The 25,146-nt window shown below is 39.8% G+C and overlaps 1 protein-coding gene across 1 annotated transcript; it reads left to right on the forward strand.

Moving 5' to 3' along the window:
- The first annotated feature begins 6,084 nt into the window (after nt 1-6,084).
- On the forward strand, nt 6,085-8,177 carry LOC144705206 (uncharacterized). Its single transcript, XM_078577784.1, has 2 exons — nt 6,085-6,389; nt 6,964-8,177. Exons 1-2 carry the CDS (start codon nt 6,279-6,281, stop codon nt 8,062-8,064), a joined length of 1,212 nt encoding a protein of 403 aa, XP_078433910.1. The 5' UTR covers nt 6,085-6,278; the 3' UTR covers nt 8,065-8,177.
- Nucleotides 8,178-25,146: the final 16,969 nt, after the last annotated feature.

Here is a 25,146-nt window from a genome sequence, read left to right on the forward strand (position 1 = left end):
TGATTAGTGGCCTAATGATCAATAAAAAAACTAGGATAAAGCTCAAGAGACTCCTATGAATATTTAAAATATGGAAATCATTTAAAATTTGGTAAGTCATTTCATTAAATTTTCCAAAGAGAATTTATAGGTTGAGGACAAGCAGTTATTTGACTTGTTCATGGCTGACGTTAATCACTAAATGCAACGTGTCCTATATTTATTTCTTATAGAATGTTCTATACATCCATGTATTTAATAAGTTAATCTCATAAATTTATATGTTTAATTTATATAAAATGATCATGTATTCATGATTTTAATATTAAACCAATTAAATACATTCTTAGACTTTTTTTCTTATTTTTCATGATGTTTTAGGCATCATATTCTCAAATAGATATATGTTTTAAGTTGGGACATATTTTTAGGCTTTGATTTAAATTATTTTATGAATTGGAAATGTGAAGGGATATTTTTTCCTAGGGAGATGACCCTTCCTCGTCCCTATGTCATCATATTTCATTAGTCAATGTCATTTAATAATATTTTATTCAATATATTTTCAAATTAAAATTCACGTCATAAAAGTAAGTTAAGTAGCTTTCAATATTGTTCAAATTTAAGAAACGTAAGTCAAAAAAAATTGAGTTAATGATGTAATAATATTTCTAATTTTACAGAGTATAATTGTATCTATGTATGGTTGGATATCTGATTACAATGATGGGACATTCAGAATAAGCACTTGATTATCAATTTATGAAAGTAAGGAAGGAATTTATATATTTATTCGAATGGAATAAGGAGAGTTAGGGAAACCATAATACTTTTGGGCGAGATGAGATGAATTTAATGACTTTAATACCATGTATTAGTCTAGTTACTAATTTTAAGATCCCAATAATGTTTTTTTATCTAAAGTTAATAATTAATCATAACTACATATAGTTCAATTTATCAAGGATTCATTTTAACCCATTCTATTGGCTATGCTGACACCCTATGGTGTATCAAGCTACATCTCGCGGCCTAGAAGAGAAAAAATGAGTACATTTACTCTGTCAAGTAACATTACTTTCAACTACCATGTACATATAGTTCATCACGTTCTTGATTGCTATAGGATGCCATAGGTTATGGTTACCTATTAAAACATCATCAATCGTCCTAGTTGGTATTGATGTGCAAGAGAAATCATCAAACAACTACGTCTCCGAAATTCCACTCCCTTGAATTGCCTTGTCTTCCTTGAGCTGTCTCATCTTGTACCGCAAATTACCTTAATGGACTTGTAGCTTCATTCAAGTATTATTACGTTCTTCACTTCCGTCTTCATATGTTCAGATGCCGAGAGTTTCTTAGTCTTAGGAATAACCACGGAGTTTGTGTTAGGGACTTTTATTCGTCGGTGTCAGATCTGCATCATTCTCGGTGATGGACGTGGACGTTCGCGGATGGTGAACGTCCCCCCCTCCATCGGCCTTTGAGCAGAACATCCTGGTCATTGGGAGCCTGTCCGTTGCCAAGACCCCTCGTGTCAACTATCGGGTCTACTGTCCCGGATCAGTCGGTTTTATGTCATTCTTCTCATTGATTTTCAAGCGAACACATCACTTACTCATGTTGCATCACACATTCTCGCCTGCCCTATGGTGTGACACGAGCCATTTGATCTCGGCAATTCGTGTTACATCAGGGAGCCTTCTCCTATTAGTCTTGAATGGGAGTGGTGAGAACATGCCCAGTGATATTTAGCAATACTGATAGGTAAGATGACAGGAGATCCGACATGGCAAGGACTGATTGGATATGTCTAAATCCCATCCATCTCTATGGATTGAAAAACTCAGAAAAATAACCAAAAGTATTACATCCGATCGTTTTCACTTCTGCTAAACAAATTTTATTATGCCATTGAACAGGAGAAAACCCCAAGGTGGCACTAGCACAACATGTTAAAGAGTTCATCATTGATATTTAGAAAACTTGAAATTATACTTATATTTAAAATATATTCAAGAAATTAAAAGTTTATACGGCTGACTTAATGAAATTAATTTCATTAATGAATTTGACTTAGGGGAAAAAATTGGCCAAAGATTTATATTAATGAAATTGATCCTAAATGATACAACATAAATAAGAACGTGCTTAGGGATAAGGTAAGATAAATTTAATCCATAGAATATTTTCAACCTATAATACCCTATTTTTTTATTATATTTATATATTTTTTTACATGTGAAATATTGGTAACTGGAAAGGGGGAGTGAATTAGATTGTGAAAAACATTCCAAGTACAGAAAAATTGTGTACCAAATATATGATACTACTATAATAATTGGAGTAATGGGTGATACAATAACATTCATGGAGGCTCAATATATTACTGATTTTTTACTTGGTTACTTAATCCCTTTACACATATAATCTCTTTAAATATATTTCTAAGAATTTAGCCAATTCATACCTTAGTCCTAATAAGAAGTGTAAAATACAACTGATGACACTGAACAGCTCTTATACTGAAAGCTTTTAGTCATAAGTCATTGCCTCTGCCACCTAGTTACCATAGAATAGGTTGAATTGAAATCATTTATTTTGCATTTATTGATTAATAACAGTAAGGAGGAAATCCAGTGTGGTGAACAATCTAGGTTAACTTTCCTTGGAGCTTCATTATCAAGAACCTATTTTTCATTTAAAAAATCTATGAAAAAAGTATAAGCGATAAAATAATTATAAATCATTATCATCCCAGATGTTTTATTTTTAAACCAAAGTATAAATCCATAACCATTTATTCAAAAAATTCTCAGATGATATCCTACCCAAACTTCTATATATTGATGTTAATTTAATTTATCTAAAAAAACTTCAACTCCATTATTATATATACCTCTTATTTCAATTCTTATTTCTTAATATGAATTTTATCTCTGAGCATCGCTCCAATACCCAATTTTGTGTTATCCAATCTTGAATGTAGATCTACAACAATCTAAATATTTTCTCTATCCAAACTCAAATAATTTTCAAAATTCTGAAATATCTTGCTAAACATTTTTACATTTTTAAAAGCTCCAACGTAACCCCTCATAATTATTTCAAAGCCCAAAAAGTGCTTACACATGACTAATATCTCATTATTCTTGGACAAAGTGGATCAAATATAATGATGTTGGATTTTTTATTTTCGGCTAAATTTTGTATTTCTGTGTTTTCTGGTTCATTTGAGACCCATATCTAGATTGAAAAAACAAAAGTTGCGTCAAGAGAAAGTTGCACGTCTAAAAAATAAAGAAGGGTATCTTGAGAGATCTTTATCACTCCTCTTGTGAGTCCACTTAATACCTTTAGATATTTGAAATCTCAAAAAATAAGACAACGTTAAAAAATGACTTTTTATCAAAGATATTCTTTGTATTGATTTAATATTGACCATTGTATTGACTATCCATGATTATTATACCCATTGATAAACTAACCATTAGAAATGTCCATTCACGAATGATAAACAAAACTTCTAAAACATAATAATATCTATCACATTCAGTAACTTTCGGTCATTTCTGCAAAACTCGATATAAAAGGAAAAAATGATGATATCATGATGCATAATTTCTTATTTGAAATAAAAATTACAAAATACCCTTCAAATTATACGAAAATAATGGTTAATTTAAGACATTAAATAATCATAAAAATATCACATCAAATAGTTTTATTATATAAAAGTTTATCCTAAAAATATGAATAAATATATCCATAGTGGACCAATCCATATGAGAATTGGCCAAGGTATTTGACAGTTCCAATTTGGCTTATAAATTTTCTAATTATATGTGATATAGTATCTTCATCTTGTGAGAAATTGAAATCCAAAATCCTATGTTTTACCCTGTTGACCTGACTGACGGATGCCCATATGTTTATAGACATGATTGGCACTAAGTACTGAATCAATCCAAAAACATTTTATGAATACATAATTCTGCCAACTCATCGCTTTTTATAGCATTATTTTGTAAAAAAAACACAACTTCAAGATCTAATTTATATGTAATTCCTTATTAAGTATTTTATTTAATTTAATGCAATTTATGGTCTTTTTAAAGTATCCTATTTGGATTCAATGACACGCTTAATGACCCAAACATACATACAGTTGATTCAGGAAGAATGTCATACAAAAATTTAGATTAACTTTAGGGGCAGTTTCCAAAACATCATCATGTTTTAATTAAAACGTCTCTATTGGAGGTACATGTTTTTTTACATGCAACTCTCCGATGATATTTCCAGTTCCACTAATATTTTTTCGTAGTGTGGGCAGTATTTATTTCATTATATTTGAAGATCAAACATCAACCAAGGGAAAAATTAGGCCATATGTTTGCCAGGGTAAAATTTTCTGGGCATGAAAACTTTGAGATTCATATGTTAACTGTAGTCTAACATGCAAAATGTAGCATAGATATAAAATTCACAGCCCAAATTATAAATGGAGGTAAATTTTGGATATGAGGTGCCAAATGTGCCAACATTTAAATAGTCTCCGCATAATTTGACTTTGTCACATCCATCATTCAGAGCTTGTGGTGAGAAAAACCAAACTTTGAGAAGGCTTATTTGTCATTCATCACCTCCATGTTTGGGAAAGCAGGAAACCATTTATTTTAACATTCATAGAGTTTCTTGCAAAACTAAGAAGAACAAGTCTGTTGATTTTCTATTTAATTTTCAGAAAAACGGTTTGGAACAGTCAGCCCCAACCTTTCTAAAACCAACCACTGGCTGCGTGTGCCCAGCTCATTACTCATTTTTAAAATGTCGTTTTCCGAATTTTTAATTCAAGAAATAAAATAAAAACACGTAAAAAAATAACCCAGATATTTTTATAGTATGTGGGGGTGACTTATTCTATCGAGTACCAAGCAACTGCAAAACTGATTCCAACAACGCGTGGTTTCATGCGGAAGGTGAAAGCAACAGTCTTCAATATTATCCATCGGTTATTTCCATTATTTCCTTGACTTGTGTATACTTTTATATTTAATTAATTTTCTCCATTAATATAGTTTCTAAGCGTAGTAGTCGTAGTTCGTAATTTCGCTCCGTTAGCCGGCGGCATGACTTGGGCGACCTTCGGGTGGGGCCCACCCCAGGACGCGGTTTCGGAAATAGCAAAGAAATTGCAAGAATGATAAAATTTGAGATAAAGTATCAACTTACTTTGACTGTTTATCTTAGTACGAAATGAGCTTGACCATGACTCGAATACGCTTGACTGATAAGTTTCGCATTTAATTTTCCTCTCCCGACATTACTTTTTAACGAAGCATCGGATTTGTTTCATGCATCTCGTTGATTCAAATACAAATAACTAGGGCTTATTTATTCAACTAAAAGAATTAAAAATTAAATTACGTGAACTGAATAATCGAAGGGACTGCATTTTGTCAAAATATTCGAGAAAATTCTTCTCCTCCTATGTTTATTGTCTACTGTAGTTATGTGAAACGACAAAATAGTCGGCCATTTTTTACTTACAGAAGAAAACAATCATCATATTATTCTTAAGTTGAACACCATACAAAATGATTTATCGAGTTAATAATGGTTGTAAATAATTGGTTAATGGGCAAAACACCTAAATATAATTGAAAGATAGAGATCCTCTGTTTCTGACTTAAACTAGAGAGAGAAAGTTAGGCCATTGACTATGAAATTATAGTTGAGGAATATACTGGAATTATTAAAATTCAACAGTCGGAAGAAGTGTCTTCATAATACGATTAGGAAAATTCATCAATTTTTCAATCACATTAGAGAATCATTCAATATTATAATCCTACCGTAAAGACGACTCCTCCAAACCGTTGAAGTTGAACAATTCTATCGTGTCATCCATAGGCAGAACAATTCTCTTTCTTTCTCTCTCTGGATTATAACTAGGGTTTTACTCGTCTCTGGGAAATTAGTGGGAAAGTACTTATGTAAAATCCTGGAATTTAATTTATTAGAGGTATCTTTCTCTCTCTATGTCCTCCGCCCTATGGCTCTCTATATAAGGAACGATCCAAGGGAGGATGTGGAGAACTTGACCATCGTTTGAAGAATAAGAGCAGCGGGGCGAGGATTATTCCGATCCTGCGGCGGAGGTGGTGATTGCTGAGATTGCTCTTCAAGGCGACGGCTAAATCGTTGATTTCGATCTCGCCGCTGGCGATTCAGCGGCGGAGGCGCCGCGGTTTTTTGGAAGAACGCGTCTCCGCGTTGTTCCTATTTAGCGAATGCGCAGCGCCGATCGAAAACTGCTCGCGATGCCGGAGTCTAGTTCGTACTGCAATTCGAAGAAGACCGACGACATCTGCGATGAATCCTGCGGCGAAGTTTGCGGCGAGGTAGCCAGAGTTTTTCTCTCATTATTCTTTGTTTTTGTTGTTTTTTTTTTCTTGCCGCCGATTCCTCTTTTTTTCCCCCTCTTCTCCGAGGCTTTTGATTCGATTCGATCTGCTTCCGCTCGATTTTCTTCAATCGACAGTGGCGATTCAGTTCTATTTGATCTGCTTCCGTGTAATCTTCTTCGACCGGCAGTTTCTCGCTCCAAGCCAGCCTCTCGCTCGATTCGCTTTTCCTCGGAATCGGCAGTTCCTCTTCCCGATTCGCTGCCGTCCGATTCATTCAATTCAATCTGCTTCGGTTAAACCTCTTCATCCACCGGCAGTTTCCCGATTCGATGTGATGCGATTCAGTTCCTCTTCCCGATTCGCTGCGTTCCGATTCATTCGATTCAATCTGCTTCGGTTAAACCTCTTCATCCACCGGCAGTTTCCCGATTCGATGTGATGCGATTCAGTTCCTCTTCCCGATTCGATTCCTCCATCGCGATTCGACTACGCGTCGGTTCTTCGATCGGCGGTTTCAGATCTGCCGAAAAACGTTTGAACATCACCGGGGGGCCGTTTTCCCGCGCAGAGAACGGCGAGGAAGGGGCTGAGCATGGCGAGAATCCGGTGCGTGCTGGGGGGGTTCGATCTGAGGGCGCTGCTGCTGCTCTTCGTGCTGACCCCGTCGTGCATCTTCTTCATCAACCTGCACGGCCACAAGATCACCTTCTTCCTCCGCCCTCTCTGGCAGTCCCCGCCGCGGGCCTTCCACGTCATCCCGCACTACTACCACGACAACGCCAGCGCGGCCGAGCTCTGCCACCTCCACGGCTGGACCCCGCGCGCCGCGCCCCGCCGCGTGTTCGACGCGGTGCTCTTCAACAACGAGCTCGACATCCTCGCCATCCGCTGGCGCGAGCTCCACCCCTTCGTCTCCGAGTTCGTCCTCCTCGAGTCCAACTCTACCTTCACCGGCATCCAGAAACCGCTCTTCTTCGCCCAGAACCGCGCCCTCTTCGCCTTTGCCGAGCCGCGGCTCACCTACGGCGCGGTCGGGGGGCGGTTCGTGCGCGGGGAGAACCCCTTCGTGGAGGAGTCCTTCCAGCGGGTGGCGCTGGACCAGCTTATCCGCATCGCAGGCATCGCCGACGACGACCTCCTGATCATGTCCGACGCGGACGAGATTCCGAGCGGCCACACCGTTAACCTGCTGCGCTGGTGCGACGGGTTCCCTCCTAAGCTGCACCTGCAGCTCCGCAACTACCTCTACTCGTTCGAGTTCTTCCTGGACAGCGAGAGCTGGCGGGCGTCGGTGCACCGGTATCGGGCCGGGCAGACCCGATACGCGCACTTCCGGCAGAGCGACGAGCTGCTGGCCGACGCGGGCTGGCACTGCAGCTTCTGCTTCCGCCACATCAGCGAGTTCATCTTCAAGATGAAGGCCTACAGCCACGTGGACAGAGTGAAGTACTCCTTCTACCTCGATCCGGCCAGGATTCAGAACATCATCTGCCAGGGCCTCGACCTGTTCGACATGTTTCCCGAGGAGTACACCTTCCGGGAGATCATCAGCAAGCTCGGCCCTATTCCTCGCTCTCTCTCCGCCGTTCATCTCCCGGCCTTCCTCCTCCAGAACGCAGATAAGTTCCGATTCCTCCTCCCCGGTAACTGCCAGAGAGAGGGCGGCTGAGGATCCGTGCCTCCGTTCCCCCTCTCTCTTTCTCTCTCTCTCTCTCTCTCTTGTATCTTCTTCTCCCTTTGATCCGATTGATTATTGCTATTCTGATGTTTGCTGTTTCCGTAGCCTCCTTCGTTTCGGATGGGTTTTTCTTTTTTTTTTCCTCCAGGGATGAAGCTTTGGCCTCGGAAGAACGCTTGGTATGTCTCTTGTCTTTTACCATCAGATCCCTGTTATCAATCCATCATGAATCTTTAGGCATGGTTGTTCTGTTCGTTTTAGAACCGCACATGGCCTTGTTCTTTGTTCTGTTCTTTTTTTTTTCGCACAAAACTAGAACAAAAGAACCGCACACGGGTTCTTTTTGTTCAGAAAACCGAACAGAACGAACAATTCGCACAAATTCATACAAAAAGAACAGAATGACCGTGTCTATGATTCATGATTTAGAAAATGGTGCTCTTACAATGGGATAGAATTCAAGAGAAATTTGTTTGACCTCTGTTTGACCCGTCATTTTTCTCAGTCGTTTCATTATGTGATAAAGATCTGGAGAGGAACATACGGCAGTTCAGAACCGTATTTCTCTTTAAATTGGCACATTCGCACAAATATGCACATTCGTACAAAACTAGAACAAAATTTGCACAAATCAAACAAAAGAACTGCACACGGGTCTGTGCGATGTTGTGTTCGAATTTGTTTTTGTTCTGTTCGGAAAACCGAACAATTCGCACAAATTCGCACAAAAAGAACAGAACGACCATGTATAAATTAATCATGATTTAGAAAATGGGTGCTCTTACAATGGGATAGAATTCAAGAGAAATTTGATTGATCCCTGTTTGACCCGTCATTTTTCTCAGTCGTTTCATTATGTGATAAAGATCTGGAGACGAACATACGGCAGTTCAGAACCGTATGTCTCTTTAAATTATGGTTTAACAGCTGTCTAGAATGCATTTATATTATGGGGGCCCTCGCAAATATCTAACAATTGACCAGCAAGTAGGGTCATGGTCGTCAGTTGACAACCATTGACCGGCAAAAATTGTTAAAAAGATCGTATTATCCCTAGACTGGCCACCTTTGATTATCAAATCCTTTTTGATATGGGGGGATATCAGAATTTTAACTACATTTGTATCATGTTACGACTCACATATGATGCTAATGACTCCATTTCTTCCTTGCTGCTTTATACAAATGATCTCCACATCATATAAAAGGAACATTTTTCAGGATTTGACGTGGGATAGCAATATTCATCCTTCTATCAGATCCATCTTTTTTCCACTATAAACCAAAAATATAAAATGATATAAAAATATAAAATGACGGATCTCAGAGGGCAAACACCGGTCAGGGATAGTGGTCAAAAGCCACTAGTCATGTCATATTTCTCAATATAGTTGGCCTTCTATAGCACTCACTGTCTCATAACTCCTGTCTAGTCTCCTGAGGACAGCATTAATTTCCCATAAATATTTTTATATTATTATACACCACACTTCGAACGACAAAATGAATTTGGGATTTGTCATAAATGACACAGAATAAAGTTGATATTTGGCCATCTAAATTGCTGTAATACATGTCGAGAGAGAAATTAAGGTCTAACTGGGTCTCATAAGAATTGAAGATAATTGTGGGGTCATTCATACGCGAAAGTTGACTGGCTAAATCGATGATAATAAATCAGTGGAGAATCTCTAGTGTAGTCTGGTAATTTAATTTAAATCATACATTTCTAGGCACTGATTATAATGGTAGTGAGAAGGAGAAGGTGGCCCTTGGTCCATAAATGAAATTCGACACTATATGGTGGAGTAGAGAGAGTTGGGAAAGAGTTTTTAGCCATATCTAATCCATTAATGGGGAATATTTGTTTTCAAGAAATGAATAGGAATCTTTTGCGACTGAGGAGAGTAATATAGAGGCGGAGAAGGTGGTCCTATGTCCATGATGATACTTAAATAAACAACTAGGCGAAAACTATATTCGTGTGCACCGAGAGCCGTAGAAGAGATGAATAGTTTACATGGAGATTTTTTTTAGCCGAAGGAAAGGAAGAAGATAGGGAAGACGTGGCCCTAAATTCTTATTTTATCTTTGTTCGACGGGTGACATACGTTTGAAGACAAATTAGAGAGGCAAGGAATCTGTCTATACACGTTAAACTGGGTATCCGGATTGGGGATTTCCTGCCGCTCAATATAATAATGGGAGGAAAAATGCGGCCACCAGATCGTTGACTACCATCGCGCGTGGAAAGGAGAGAGAGAGAGGGGAAGGGAAAGAGAGAGGAAGGAGCGAGAGAGAAAGAGAGGGGAGAAAAAAGAGGGAGAAAGGGAGAGGAGAGAGGAGAGAGAAAGAGAGGGGAGGGAAAGAGAGAGGAGGAGAGAGAGAGAGAGAGAGAGAGGAGAGAGAGAGAGGGGAGGGAAAGAGAGAGAGGAGAGAGAGGGGAGGGCAAGAGAGAGGAGAGAGGGGAGAGAGAGAGGGCGAGGGAAAGAGAGAGAGGAGAGAAAGGGGAGGGCAAGAGAGAGAGGAGAGAGAGAGGGAGGGAAAGAGAGAGAGGAGAGAGCGAGAGGGAGGGAAAGAGAGAGAGGAGAGAGAGAAGGGAGGGCAAGAGAGAAATGAGAGAGGAGAGAGAGAGAGGGGAGGGAAAGAGAGGGGAGGGAAGTGTTGAGAATCGCCCATATGCTTGGAGAGATCTTAGAAGATAGATAATATGGATCCATCCCTTCTTTGCGAGCTATACCTTCAACCACCTAAAGCTCTAACACTCTGGTGCAATAACCTCGGTGCCACATACTTAGCTGCCAATTCCATCTTCCGCACCAGGAGGAAGCACATCGAAATCAACTTCCATTTCTTGTGTGAACAAGTTGCTGCTAAGTCGCTTCATATAAATTTATCTCCAGTAATGACCAGCTAGCAGACATACTCACCAAATCTCTATCACAGTCCCGCTTCTCTTTGCTTCGCGACAAGCTCAACGTCTTCACGCCACTGCACCATCTCAGAGCTTTTCGGGGGGGTATTGAAGCTACGGAGCCAGCAACTCGCCTCACAACTGACCAATCAGATAACTCTTAATGGAACAGCTAATCAACAAGTACCACATACCCCACACTAGGATTACTCAGCGGCTAAGATCAACCATAAACTAGCCATTAGAACGTAGTTATAACGACTAATATTACTCAGATAACCAGTCAACGAACGGATCTGATTATTTTGAAACTAGCCATTACAGCGGCTACTAATGACTGTACTTAGCCCGGACATATATAACTGTAATCAATTTGAACTATTTAGCTTTATGCATTAACATCAGTTTCAATACACTTCGGAGTGTTCTCCTTTCTCAATATTCTTCCTTCTCTACTACTTTTTCCTCTATTTTGCTAGGGCTTTGTACTCGGCTTTAGTGCTGAACCAAGCAATAGTCGGCTGCTACTTGGAGCTCCAGGAGATCAAATCCTGACCTAAGTAGATAAGAAATGCGATAGTAGATCGGCGGTCAGTTGGATCTCCAGCCCCATCTGCATCACTGAAGATATTGAGAGCAAGATCAGATTGAGAGTGAAGGAATAATCCATGAAGAATAGAACCCTTGAGATGCCGGATGTAGGAGCATGCATTTTTTGACAAGCTTTATTGACAGCGGAGGAAATGTCTGGACGAGTTAGAGTAAGATATTGGAGAGATCCTACAAGTTTTCGATATAAGGTGGGATCAAGAGAGATATCTGAGGAGAGGGAGGTTGAGGATACAGTGTTGGGAGTTGTTGATGGTTTTCAATATGTCATGTTAGATTGGCTGAGGATTTTGGTAATGTATCTGGATTTAGAAAGAATGTACTCGATGGATTTTTTAATTAGTTCAATGCTAAGGAAATAATGAGCAGGTCTTAAATCTTTTATAGCAAACTCAGAATGAAAGGAGAGACCACGGTGGATATGGTAGAGGAGTTAGGAGAGATGATGAGAATGTCATCGACATATATAAGGATGAAGATGGGAGAATTGGAAGTAAGCTTATAAAAAAGGAAATCGGTCTTGGAACCTGAAAATATGAGAAGGATAAGAAAGGTGCTGAGTCGGGTAAATCAGGCTTTGGGAGATTGTTTGAGTCCATAGATAGATTTCTTAAGAAGACATACATGATCAGGGAGTTTCAGATTATGAAACCAAGGTGACTACTTCATGTAGATGGTTTCATTAAGGTCCCCTTATAAGAAGGCATTGGATACATTCTGATGCAGGACGACGGCGGTGTCGTCATCCGTGCGGGTATCGATACGATGCTCTGACCAAGTTGATGACGAACGTCGTCTAGGACGTCGTCCAGAGGTACCGAGTTGATGCTCGGTACCTAGATAGTGATGTCAGACGTCAACGGCATCGTCGTCCGATGGAATAAAACCTAATGGGTGATGTAACTATGATGCAAATGAATGTGTCCTACATGTTGTACTTGCAGGCCCTGACTCAATGGAAATACCGAGCTCCAAAGGGGTCGTCGGGTGACGGCGACAGTGGCCTCTCGAGCCTTGTCGGAGGGGATGAAGGCATCTACAACGCCGAACAGAGTCAATCGGTTGGGGCCCACACGTAACGGACGGGATTGTCCGTACCGGTAAAGACGCTCAATGATCATAGTTATCTCTCAATTTTCTTCTCTCACCTACCTAGCCCGAGTGGGGTGGAATCGATCGAAAGTATACTGCAAAAGGTAATATAACGAGTCCGACGAGGCGACTTAGAGGAGAGTCAACAAGTCGGAATCTGGGTGGCGGACGCGAGCCTTGCGCTGGAGGGGCCTCGATCGTCAACTGGTGCAAAGGTACGAGTTTGGTAATAGTGCATCAAAGAACACGACAACGCTTGCCGGCGTGTGCGACGGCAGGGGCTCAACAGTGCGTCCGGGCTTGTGGGTCGGCGCGACCAGAGAGGCGTCAAGGCGTGTGCCTCTATCTGGTGCTGATGTCCGCAATGAACCAGTAGAATGCCACAACAGTAGCACCATGGGGTGAGAGCACTCAATTCAAGGTGTCGGTCGATGGTGCCAAGGGCACTCACAAAGTGGGAGCGACCGAAGATGCTGAAGGATACTGTGCGATCAAATTGCATGCCAGAAATCAGCGTACGATTTGTTCGCTGAACGTGGCCACGATCAGGTCGTCCCGCTGAGGGAAACAGGGCGATCATGATAGAGTCTGACTAAATCGTTCCACTGGGGAAAATAGGGTCGGCGTCGACGCTGAAATTCCAAGTGCTGACATCTGCAGAGTTCCCACCGTAGGTGCAAAATGTCATCAATCCTTAGTGTGGCAACTCCTCGTTGGGAAACTGGTCGGTCAGTGATCATCGTCGTGATTGAGCTGAACGACAGAGTAACCCCACAGCTCCGCTGAAAGCGGTGGAATCCACGCCGGAGGGGTGGTCGCCACGGTCAATTGACCTTCGGTGCCTTGGGAGGGGGCGGCGGTGAGCCGGGGCGGCAATTGAAGGGCACCCGCTGGTGACATCGGGGCAGGTGAATGGAGGGCACAATCAGGACTATTGTAGACCTAGAAATTGCGTTGAAAGGTTGCCCAATTCGAGAGGGGAATCTCGATCTCCCCTTTCCGTTCACTCTCTACTTCCTCTCCCTCCTCCCTCTCTTCTCCTTTCTTTTTTTCTCAAGAGGTGAGACCAAGATAGAACACAAACTCACGATTCTTCTTTCTTCCTAGTCTGAAGCTCTCCTAGGGCGCCCCTCTTCCTTTATAATGGAGGTTAATGGGCCCTAGGAGGAGCCATAAGGGTGGGGGGGGGGAAGTGAAGTCCATTAAAGGGGCCCTTATATAATAGGCCCCCCATTAAAAAAAAAAGGAAAATAAACATAAAAAGAAAGGGGGAATGGGAGGGGGTCCAAATGGATAAGGACCCCTCAAAACACAATGACATAGACACGAAACACAGACAAAATGATGGACACGATACGACGACGGCGACTAGACGAAGGGGCAAAAGAAATCAGAACGCGATAACGGCGAGCATAATTCACCCGGGATGTCGACGCCGGGTGTCTTCGTTGACGCCTTGGTGTGCCAGTCGGCTACGATGGCGGTGGCTCGGATGACGCTTTCGACGGGTCAAGATGGCGTGCGCCATCACATTCAATTGATGAATATCCCATCGACGACTAATTTCAATGTGATGACATGATAAATGAACATATATTTTCATACATTTTAGATGTTTTTAGTATTATTAATTTATAATTTATCATGTTATTATTTGAATTAACCAAATATTTATGCATTAGCTAGAAATTCCAACCTTTGCACATTATGATTATTTTTCACAAACTTCATTGACTTCTATGAAGTCAATCAGTTTGATTACTGATGAGTCTTTTAAAGTTCCAAATGTGCATAAATTTACAGGAATTAGAAGATACAATTCTTAGGAAATTGGAGGATATTTGGGAGCTTAGTGATTATCTAAATGGGCTGCAAATGATGAAACGGTATTGTGGGCTTTTAAAGGAGAGATCAGAGGGGCTTGGGCCATGACCTGACCTACCTATTGGGCCTGAAAACACCTTACACAAGAAACAAACTGGAAATTACAAGGCAAAGCTCTCAACCAATGGAGAAAAAAAGGCAAAATGACAAGAAAAGAGAATAGATAATGCCCAAAGGGGTATTTTAGTAATTCTCCCCATGAATAAATATGCTTTTTCTCCCTCATTTTCCCTCATTTTGGACGTGCTCTAGCAAGTGGCTGGCCAGCAGGACAAAACATTTTTCAGAATCCAGGTTGTTCAACCTGCTTAATGTGAGTTTATTGAAGTTTTCTCTTAATCTCGTCTCTTGTTTGCATTGAAAAATGCCTGATCCTGGCAAAATATAAGGATCCATACTTGAGAGGAAGCGATGAGGGCTCAGTAAACTTGCATTGAGGCTTTAGGATCTTAGATTTCTACTTCTCCATCACTTCCCATCCATTTACCCTTAAAATCCATCACTTTCCCACTCTAAACACTCATTTTCTCTACTTTCTCTCTCTAAAATAGGTTTTTCTCTCACTAGACCTTCATCTACATCCATAGTTACTCCCCTAAAAATTTCATAAAAAATCTTCTTCATTTGCACATCCAAATTCTATCTCAAACTCCTACATTCTGTCTTCATTTTCTCTCTCTATCTCCTCATTCCGGCCCTTTCTCTCTCTAGAATATGTTCTATGTTTCTCTAGACCTTCATCCATATCCACAGTTCATCACCTCAAAATTTCATAAAAAATCTCCTTCATCTACACCTTCAAATTCCCTCTCAAACTCTCTCTACACTATCTCTTCATTTTCTCTCTCTATCTCTTCATTTTCTCTCTCTAAAAAATATTTGTTTCTCACTCTAAAATATATACCTATGTCTCTCTAGATCCGAAAGCATTCCCTACTTTGAACCCCAAATAAATTGCATTAAAATATCATTTTTTATCTTTTCAAAACACAAGTTTCTCTCTTCTAGCCGCCACAGTGCGGTGCCGTGCGATGCCGTGCAATGCCCGTGCGGCAGAGACAACCCTCTGCCCGCTGATCTGCGTGCAGCCAGAGCACACGACCGCAGGGCACAGCATAGCCCTGGCGCAGCCTTAGCACGGGAACAGTGTAGGAACACGACTTGAGTCCACAAGCCTTGCTCTACTTGAAGTCCCTAAGTCCTGAGACCACAGAACTAGCTTCTCCAACCCTTGAGACCACAAGGGGTTGTACTTGAATCCACAAGCACACAAGCACTCTCTAACAAAGATAACACTCAGAGAGAGGAAACAACAGTTTCAACAAGACAATAGATTTCAATAATACCTCAGTTAGGGGTACATGGGGGCCTTATATAGGCTACAAGGAGTGCAAGGTCGTCCATAATGACTGTACCCATGACAAAACAAGTCAAAACATTGAGAAAACAAATCTGACAAGCTAAAACAGAAGATAAGCAGCTTGTCAGGGCTGAGCAAAGATATCCTGCAGATTCTAGGGCCTGTAGAAGCTGTCAGGAGATATTTGTGTGGCTCAAGAAGATCCTGATGGGACAAAACAGAAGATTTGCAGATCTGACAAGTTAGAGCAGAGATTTTGGCAGAAGAAGAATCTGGTAGAGGATTTAGTCAGAGATACTCCTGTCAGAAGATCTTGTCAGAGATAATCCTGTCAGAAGATCTTGTCAGAGGAAATCCTGTCAGAGATAATCCTGTCAGAAGATCTTGTTAGAGAAAATCCTATCAGAGGATTTAGAGGGGCTCTAGGTATATTTCTACAGATTCTGTTAGTTCTAGAAGAATCTCCTTCTTGGGCCACAGCTTGCTAATGGGCCTCAGAAAATGGGCTTCTGGGCTACATCAAGCCCTGTGCAGGACCGCATGCCATTGGGTTAAGTCCAATAAGGCTTAAGCCCAATTCAACTAAGTCTTCACTTAGCCAAATTGGGCTAACCTTAGTGGACTGACCCACTAAGGCCAGCCCTCTACGGGCCAACCTAGGCCCGCTGGCCCATTTGGCTTGCCGTCACCGTCGCCGCTGCCGCTGCTCCGCTGCGATCGCCGCCGCCCGCTTGCCGCGCCGCCACGCTCAGCGATCGCGGATAGACAATGTCTTTCTGTTTTGTTCGTTTAAAATGAACAAAAAAATCGCACAAACGAACCGCACAACGAACAAAATTCGCACAACCGAACAAAATTCGCACAACCGAACAAATTCACACAACCGAACACATTCGCACAAAGTGAACAAATTCGCACAACTGCTTGCGCTCACGTCCTTTGTTGCCTCGACCTCTTCCTCGACCATGTGGTTGATTGTTGGCGGCTGAAGGAAGTTTTTCTTTCGTCGATGCAGTTGAAAGAGAGGAGACTTGTGTGGGTATTATCACTGGTTCTAAAGGCGTGGCATTTTGGAACAAGTACTCTGAGCAAGACTAACCTTAGATTTCTCTCGTTTACTAAGCAACTGGGAGCGCCTAGACAAGCAGTTATATTGTTGATGTATTGAAACCACAGTTTCAAGAAAACATGTTCTGTGCCGATATTTTCATGAATTTCATGTTTCTCCAATCGTGTTTAAATTCAACAAAGTTTTTCTTTTTAAAAGTCCACCTTATTTCATTCATGACGAATGCCTGGACATCAAAAGACTGACGTGCCTCAATAGCGAGCACCCAAAGCTGAATTTGGCAGGTATAAGTTGGAGCACAGATCTACCCAGTCTGATAAAATACTAGTAAAATAAGTTGCAAGTCAGAATGTAACAAACTGAATACCACAAGCCTTATTTCACAGCATCCGACAAGATTACATGGCTCTCCTCAATGATCGTCGGTGGGAAAACATATGTTGATAGAGTAGTTAAGCCATCGAGATTGGGGGCATCTTTCAAATCTCCTCAATCTCTGTTTTCCGCCTCACAAACGTTCCCACCGATAATCTCGTCGGCAGACTTATACGACAAAGCCCACAACGCAAAGTCAGAATGCAAAACGTGCACCAATTAACTAGTAGGGGGATCCATCGACTGTATAAAAGGGACCCAAGTCGAGTAGTATCAATCTTATTATCGACCTTCCAGTGAGCTCAGCTTTCTAGTGAGCTCAGCCTAATAACGGTGCGGGTGTCGCGGCTCGGGATCGACGGCCAATACGCGAGGAGGATCCTCGAGGAAGACTATTGGATTGTCTCCGAGCTCGTTGGGACGCGCATCGTGACCTTCGCTGTCGGCTTGGGGACTCGGCCGTAGGCCGTGGACAGGCTTGTCAGAGCGGTGGCGCGAGGAAGCCTTCTTCCCGAGGAAGGAGAAGGTTCCATTCGCGAGCATATTTTTTGTTTCTTAAAAAAACCCTTAAAAATATTTGCACAATTCGCACAATGCGAACCGCACAGCCGTGTGTGCGAAGTTCTGTTAGTTTTCATCAGTGTTATGTTCGGAAATTCGAACAATTCGCGCAATTTACTCCAATTCGCACCATCCGAACAGAGCTACCATGTACATGTAGGTAAATTTCATATTTTTAGTATTTAAAAATTATTAAAAATAGAAATAAATCAGAAAAATCATAAAAAATATTTTCTGCATTAAAAAAATCCGAAAAACATTAGAAAAAATCTAGAAAATTCATATAATCTATTTAAAGTCATTTTAACACCTAAAAAATTCTAAAAAATCTCTATCTCTCATTTTTAATACATATAGTTGTTTTTTTATGTAAATTAATTCCAGAAAATTCTAAAAATATTTATTTCTGATTAATTTGCTAAGAGAAAATAGAAAAAATAGTTTAAAAATATTATTTTGTGTTTCTCCTTGTATTTTGGCTTAACTTAAATCATAGGGAATTATGCAAAATTACCTAAAAATCTAGAAAAATCCCAAAAAAAATTGTATTTTCACGTTTAAAATCATCTTCTTCATCCCAAGCTTGAGAAAAAATTCTGAAATTAAATTTCTACCTCTCTGTGGATCGTCCCCTTACTTGCCCAATATTAATTATAGAGTATTTAAGTAGAAAATTTTCATAAATATTGTTGGCTAAGTCTGAATCAAAACAACGACATAAAACCCCTAAATTTGGACTTATCACAATGGACATCAGAAGGCGGATCGTAGTGTGTTTGATTACTGGACTGAATGTTTCAGTGAAGTCAAATCCCTCATGTTGATTGAATCCTTTGGCGATGAGAAGGGCTTTGTACTTGTCAATTTCACCAGACGGTTTGTGCTTTAGGCGATAAATGCATGTACAGCCAATGATGTGGAGATTTGGATGGCGAGGAACTAAGTCCCATGTATGATGGTGCATAAGGGCATTCAGTTCTAATTGCATGGCTTGCATCTAGTTGGGATCCGTGGAGGCTAAAGTAAAGGAAGAGGGTTCGGTTGGTGCATGTATGAGAGCAAAAAGTGGGGTAGTGGATGCCTGATCAGGGAGGAGGAAGGACAGTGGGCTTGTGTTTTAGGTGGAGATGGTGCGAGTGCACCATCGTCTGCTAGGTAGATATCCTGAAGATTTCTAACCTTTAAGAGATCACGTAATTCAGGAGAGTGATCAAGAGTTGGAAGAATGGGTAACTCAGAAGTGGAAGGATGGTTGGGGTCAAATGCATAGCAAGAGAAGACAAATCATTGGAAAGAGCTGGACTAGTAGGTGTTGAGGGATCAACTAAAGAGGCAACGTTTGGGGAAGTGGCATGCTTAGATAGTGGGTTTAGAGTTTGCACAGCGGGAGAAACATGTGTGTTGAGAGGAAGGAAAGGAGTTGGTGACTCGGAGGAGTGGTGAGCATGAGGGAAGGAACCAAGTAGGCCATCATGAGAAGAAGGAAATACAGAGGAGAAGGGACAGGAATCATCAAAAAACAATAATATGACATGAAATAAAAAACTTACTAGTGTGGGGAGAGAGACAGCGATAGCTCAGATGAAACGGACTATAGCGCCGAAACACACACTTTTCAGATCTAGCATCAAGCTTGCACTTTGCATATGGTCTTAAAAATGGTAGAAAAGACGGCCAAAGGTTTTAAGAAATGTATAGTCAGGGAGTCAGGCAAAGAAAATTTCATAGGGAGACTTATGAGCGAGCACAGGGGTGGAAAGTTGATTAATCAAGTAAGCAGTAGTGATGACAACTTCATCCCAAAATGTTTTAGGCATCTTGCCATGGCGAAGCATTGAAAAAGCAATTTTGACAAAGTGTTTGTGCTTCCTCCCAATAATAGTGCTTTGTTAAGGAGATGATGTGTTCTGTGCATAGGACTTGGAGAATGACTGCCCACTATTTTGAAATGAAAGTAGGCTAATGGTGGGACAAAATACATAAGTGGGATCGGCTATTTTGAGCTGATGGAATGGGGGACCTCAATTCACTCATCCCTCAACCTTTGGAGTATAGAGCTTCAACCCTTTGACTTTCCATCATCTAATCACAAACTAGACACTCTCCCCAATTTAAAATTGAACCCACATTGCTCAAAATCACATGTATTCACCTCTAACATGCTCATGATCCGCTCTAGGAGCTTAACTTCTCTACACATGTTCCCAAACCATTGGATGAAAATTTCTGATTCATCTAGAGGCATGTTAATTATTGTTATAGGCAGGTTCAATTCATATAATATTCCTCAAAACTAAATGTATAAGTCATAGTTCACCAGTTTAAATGAACTAGCTCCCCCCTACTAAAACATGCATGGTCCTCAATGCATAACTAAGAAAATAATGAAAATAAAAATTGAGGGAGAGAATGGCAAACAGTGGGGATGGACGTGTGGCTCGCCGTTGAGATGATAGATATAAAATCCTGAATAAGTTGTGTTGCGTCGTACATCATGATTGCTCCAACTTGGTCAACATCCTGATAAAAAACACAACAACACAACTGATAGAGGTTGCACATGAAAAACAATATTTGAAGTCTTTAAACATAGAAATTGAAGAGAGAATTCAAGTTGAGGACTTGGGTTCTAAAAGATCAGGTTGTGGACAAATCTTCAAAACCGCTCCCCCTTATGGTAAGGTTGCATCCCTTGATTCCTCCTTCATGTGGGTTCCACCTACTTGGTACAGCTAAAGAAATAGGAAAAAAACATAAAGGAGAACTGGAAAAGGATCCCAGTTCCCATTAGAAAAAGCAGAATAAATTGAACTAAAGATTGTCTCAATCATAAAGCTAAACTCAAAGGACTTTGTATGAGAAACTCAATTCCCATGTGTACATACCTATATTTAAGAATAGGTTTCCTTGTAATTTTGGTCCACAAATGTAAAACATTTAAGAGATCAAATGCAAAGAAAACGTTACTAGAAGATTTCCATTTCAATTCAAATAAATGATCATGCCAATCTGTAAAAAGAATTTTGCATTAGAAAGGTTCAACCTCAACTTCATCACAAATATTTTTCATCTCTTCTCCATTCCTATTATATATGGGTTTACATACAATTCCAATACGCAGTGCTTCTGGAAATGGAATAGGAGGTTGATACTCTTCCAGATGAGGATGGATGTTTTCAAACTGAACTTCCTCATCTCTTTCCACCGTTTCTCGCATGTCATCCTGAAAATTTAACTTAGAAGCATCTGATTGTGATTCCTCATACCCATGTATTTCCTCTTCATAAAAATGTAAATTCAAGATTTCAGAAATCTCCATCTTAATAATTTTCATTTTTCTGAGAAAATAATCTTCCTCGAGGGGACCACTTTCTGCTAATAAATCCTTCAAAAATTTACAAACATCTTTCTCCATATGTAAGATCCTTAAGAAGTATTCTCCCCTTTCATGAAAATCATTTGTTTTAGTAGGAAACCCTCTAATCATATCATGAAGTAGAATCATTTTGGAAGGACATTCATGTTTGAAAACATCCTCATATTCAAGAAAATAATTCATCATAAACTGGTCACTCTCTTCGGAGTCATCAAGTTGAGAAATTTTCTGTTGAATCCTTTCAAACTCATTAACAAACACATGATGCTTGTTGCAAAATGAAGATGATGCATTTTGCAATGAAATTGTAGAGGAAAGTACTAAAGATGGTGATTGCCCCCACTCATAGTGTGTATATTCCAAAGGGGGTATGGCATGAGTGTGGAAGCCATGATCGTGGTTATTATGAAGAGAAAATTTAGGGATCGTCGCCTCACTAGATTTAGGATAATACGAATGCTCATAAAGATTGGGGAAGGCCTCATTTGAATGGCCACAATTTTACGTATAAGGATTGATGCCACAATAATTTTTTTCATCATGATGCAAGGAATCTCCAAGATCAAGAAAATATTCACATTGTGAATTTTCATAAAGACAATGATCATGGTGATAATTTTGATGCAACTCATAATAATAAGAACTTTTTCCATCATAGTGAGACATGGTTGCTTCATATACTTAAAAAAAATTATCTGTTGTAAGCAATACAATGTAGTGCAATAATAAGAATTAGATGAATACTAAGCACTTTAGAGAAAATTAAACCAAAATCGATTTTAAAAATTTTAAAGCACTCAATTGATAGAAATGAAAACCAATTGAATTTCCTTAGCGTTTCTTCCCCGGCAACGGCGCCAATTGATAAGCCAAAAATAGGGTAAATTTTATGCAATTTTAAACCCTTGTCGTCGTCAATTTTAGCTTATACAATAAAATTTATAAAAACTCTACTTAAGATGTGTAGTGATAAGTACGAGTGTCGTCCAAGGGAAGCTTGTAAGGAATTCAATTTGATGATCTTCTTGGTAGTTTAACTCTAATTAGAGTGAATTTGATCTTCAATGAGGACCAACTCACCCTAATTAGAAGAGAAGTTTAGAACGGGGGGATAGAAGAGATGAGATGAATAGAAGAGGTTGGGAGCTCTAAATTGGTTTCTTTGATCCAAATAAAAGGATCAAAGAGGTCAATTAGAGAGGTTGAGAGGGAAGTTTAAATTTGAGTTTGGTTGGTTTTGTAAGTTTGATAATTCAGAAATGAAATGGGGGTAATTTAATCTCCTAAAAATTAAGTCTAATTTTTTTTAGAGTTTTTATTTGGGAATACAGTTGAATGCCTAGTTAAATCCCTCAAATTCTCCTCTCAATCCTAATCAGGGCTTGTACATGCCGCTCAAGCCAAGCGATTTAGAAGTTCAGATCAGAATCAAGAAGAAGAAACAAGAAATTGAACTAATTTCATTCAAAATGCACAAAAATCCATATACAATGAAAGAGAAATGTACCAAACAGGTTGATCCAGGCTGGGGCTCCTCTATGTCTTGCAGCTGTGATCGAGAAGCATCAAGAATGAGCTCCCCCTCCCGAAATTTAGCTTTTATACTTAGGTTATATGGTAAAAATCATCGTTTTACCCCCGTTTAGTAATTAATATTTATTTATCAATGTAGGCTGGATCTTAATGATCCAACCATATAGATAGCAAGAGGGGATCAAGACAAACAGATCCATAAAAAATCACCTCAATCGGACTTCAGGATCAAAAATTATTAATAAATCAATTTTAAACCAATTTAATCCATTGGATTTAAAATTGATTTATTTATTCATTTCGTTTTTAAACACGCCATGACGTGTCACTCTCTCATTGGCTGGCGCATTTTGAATCCTTCTTTTTGCATAAAAGTCCTTAAAAAGGCTGGAATTGCTGTTGGACGCCGCCCAAAAGTAATTGTGTATATGCCCCTGCCGCACTCTCTCTCCTCTAGTTTCTCCTAAAAATATTAAAATATATATTAAATAATTGCAATAAAACCCTGGAAGATTTTAAATTACATCTTTACGCATGCAGTGGCGACCGAGAGTTGTTTTCAGGGTCTTTTTGCAACGAAACTTTGCAAAGAGGCCCTTCAAAGTTCGAAAATGATATAAATACTTTTTTTCTCTTCTAAATATACCTTTTTTCTTAGAATAAATACATTTCCTCTTCAAATAAATCTCAGAAAAATCCTAAAAATTCGTCAAAAAATTCTAGAAAATTCTAGAAAATTCACTGATTCATCCCCATGCTGATAAATGTCGAAATTAAATATTAAACTTGCCATTTTCATTCAAAAATAGTTATTTTGAGCTTCAATAAATCCTTTAAAATTCATAGAATTAACAGAAAATTAGGGAAAAATCAGAAATCACTTGAAAACACTATTTTCATGTAAATATATGATAATAACCCCATTTTAAGCTCTTTAAATGCATAAAATTGTGCTAATAACATGAAATAAAGACAGAATTTAGGGTGTTATCAGTCACAAATTAAGCAATTTTGAAGATGGAAAAGCGGAAGTCCAAACTTTTGGATGATAGTGATATATGTCTTCAGTTGAGGGAGGGCCTAGGTGTGAATGCCATATGGTTGAGGACGAATGTTCCCTGATGTGAGCTGACTTTGATGGCGAGGGATCCAGGTAGTAGAGGCGGCCTTTAGTTGTCCCTCGAAGCAGCAATTGATGGGTTTCCTTGTCCTTCACAAGACAATAGGAGGCATGACATTCGACGTAAACCTCATTGTCAGCGTTTAAATTGTGGATGGACAATAATTTTTTGTGATTTCTGTGACATGAAGAACATTCCGAAGTAGAAGAGTGCTATCACATATTGTAATTTTTTAGGAACCAATAGCAAGAATGTGCAAACATGTACCATTAGCTATGTTGAGCTGGTCATGGCCTTGAAAATTTGGTGGTTGTTGAAGGATGTTGTTATCAGCGTTGACGTGATGAGTTGCTCCACTATCAGGGTACCACACTTAATTTTCTCCAGTATAAGCTTGTGGTTTAAGATCAGACCTTTGAGACTGATGTGAAAGTCTGATGAACTCTTGGCATTCTCTGGCGTGATGACCAAATTGGTAGCATACTAGATAGTGAGGTTGAAAGCGTTGACTTCATCCTTTACCTCTCCCTTGACTCTAGTTAATGTTGTAGTTTCTGTGATAATCCCTTCTCGGTCCAGTGTTATAATTGTTGGAAGATGGCTGAAACACTTTCCCTTAAGCTGTGTTGGCCAACAAAGGAAATCCTACGGTATCATCCTTTTGATGATGCATTAAGTAGGCATCATGGGCTTTCAGATTTGACATGATTTGTTTGAAACTCATATGATCAAGATTAGCATTGATGCTAATCACAAAGGGAGAATATTATGTGCCCAGACCTCATAATTGAGTAAAAATGATTGATGTTTCACTTAGGGGTTGGACGACTGCTTCCAAGGCATCAATAATGGTTTGAAAATGCTTCACATATTTGTCGGTGGTCATCGAACCTTTTTCTATGTTGTGAAATTGTCTATACAGATCCATCACCCGTGATTGCTGCCTGTGGGGAAAGGTACTTTCAAGCTTTTCCCATGCTTTTTTTGAAGACTTGGCTTTGGTTACACATGGAAGAATTGCCTCTGATATGGTGGAATGCAAAAAACCGAGCACTTGTTGGTCAATGCGCCACCAAATCTTGAACTCAGGATTGTCGACCAGATTTCCTTGTGGATCTGTAATTGAAATAGGGGGAGGTGTCCCTTCTATAAATTTATTTAAATCATACTCATTTAGAC

Source organism: Wolffia australiana, chromosome 7 (genome assembly GCF_029677425.1).
Source record: "Wolffia australiana isolate 7733 chromosome 7, ASM2967742v1".
Classification (NCBI taxonomy): Eukaryota; Viridiplantae; Streptophyta; class Magnoliopsida; order Alismatales; family Araceae; genus Wolffia; species Wolffia australiana.

What these genes read in the sequence shown, in the direction of transcription:
- LOC144705206 (XM_078577784.1), top strand. Translation starts at nt 6,279, where the DNA reads ATGCGCAGCGCCGATCGAAAACTGCTCGCGATGCCGGAGTCTAGTTCG. An exon ending in GCGGCGAAGTTTGCGGCGAG is followed by an intron (nt 6,390 to 6,963) that starts GTAGCCAGAGTT and finishes TTTCCCGCGCAG; the next exon opens with AGAACGGCGAGGAAGGGGCT.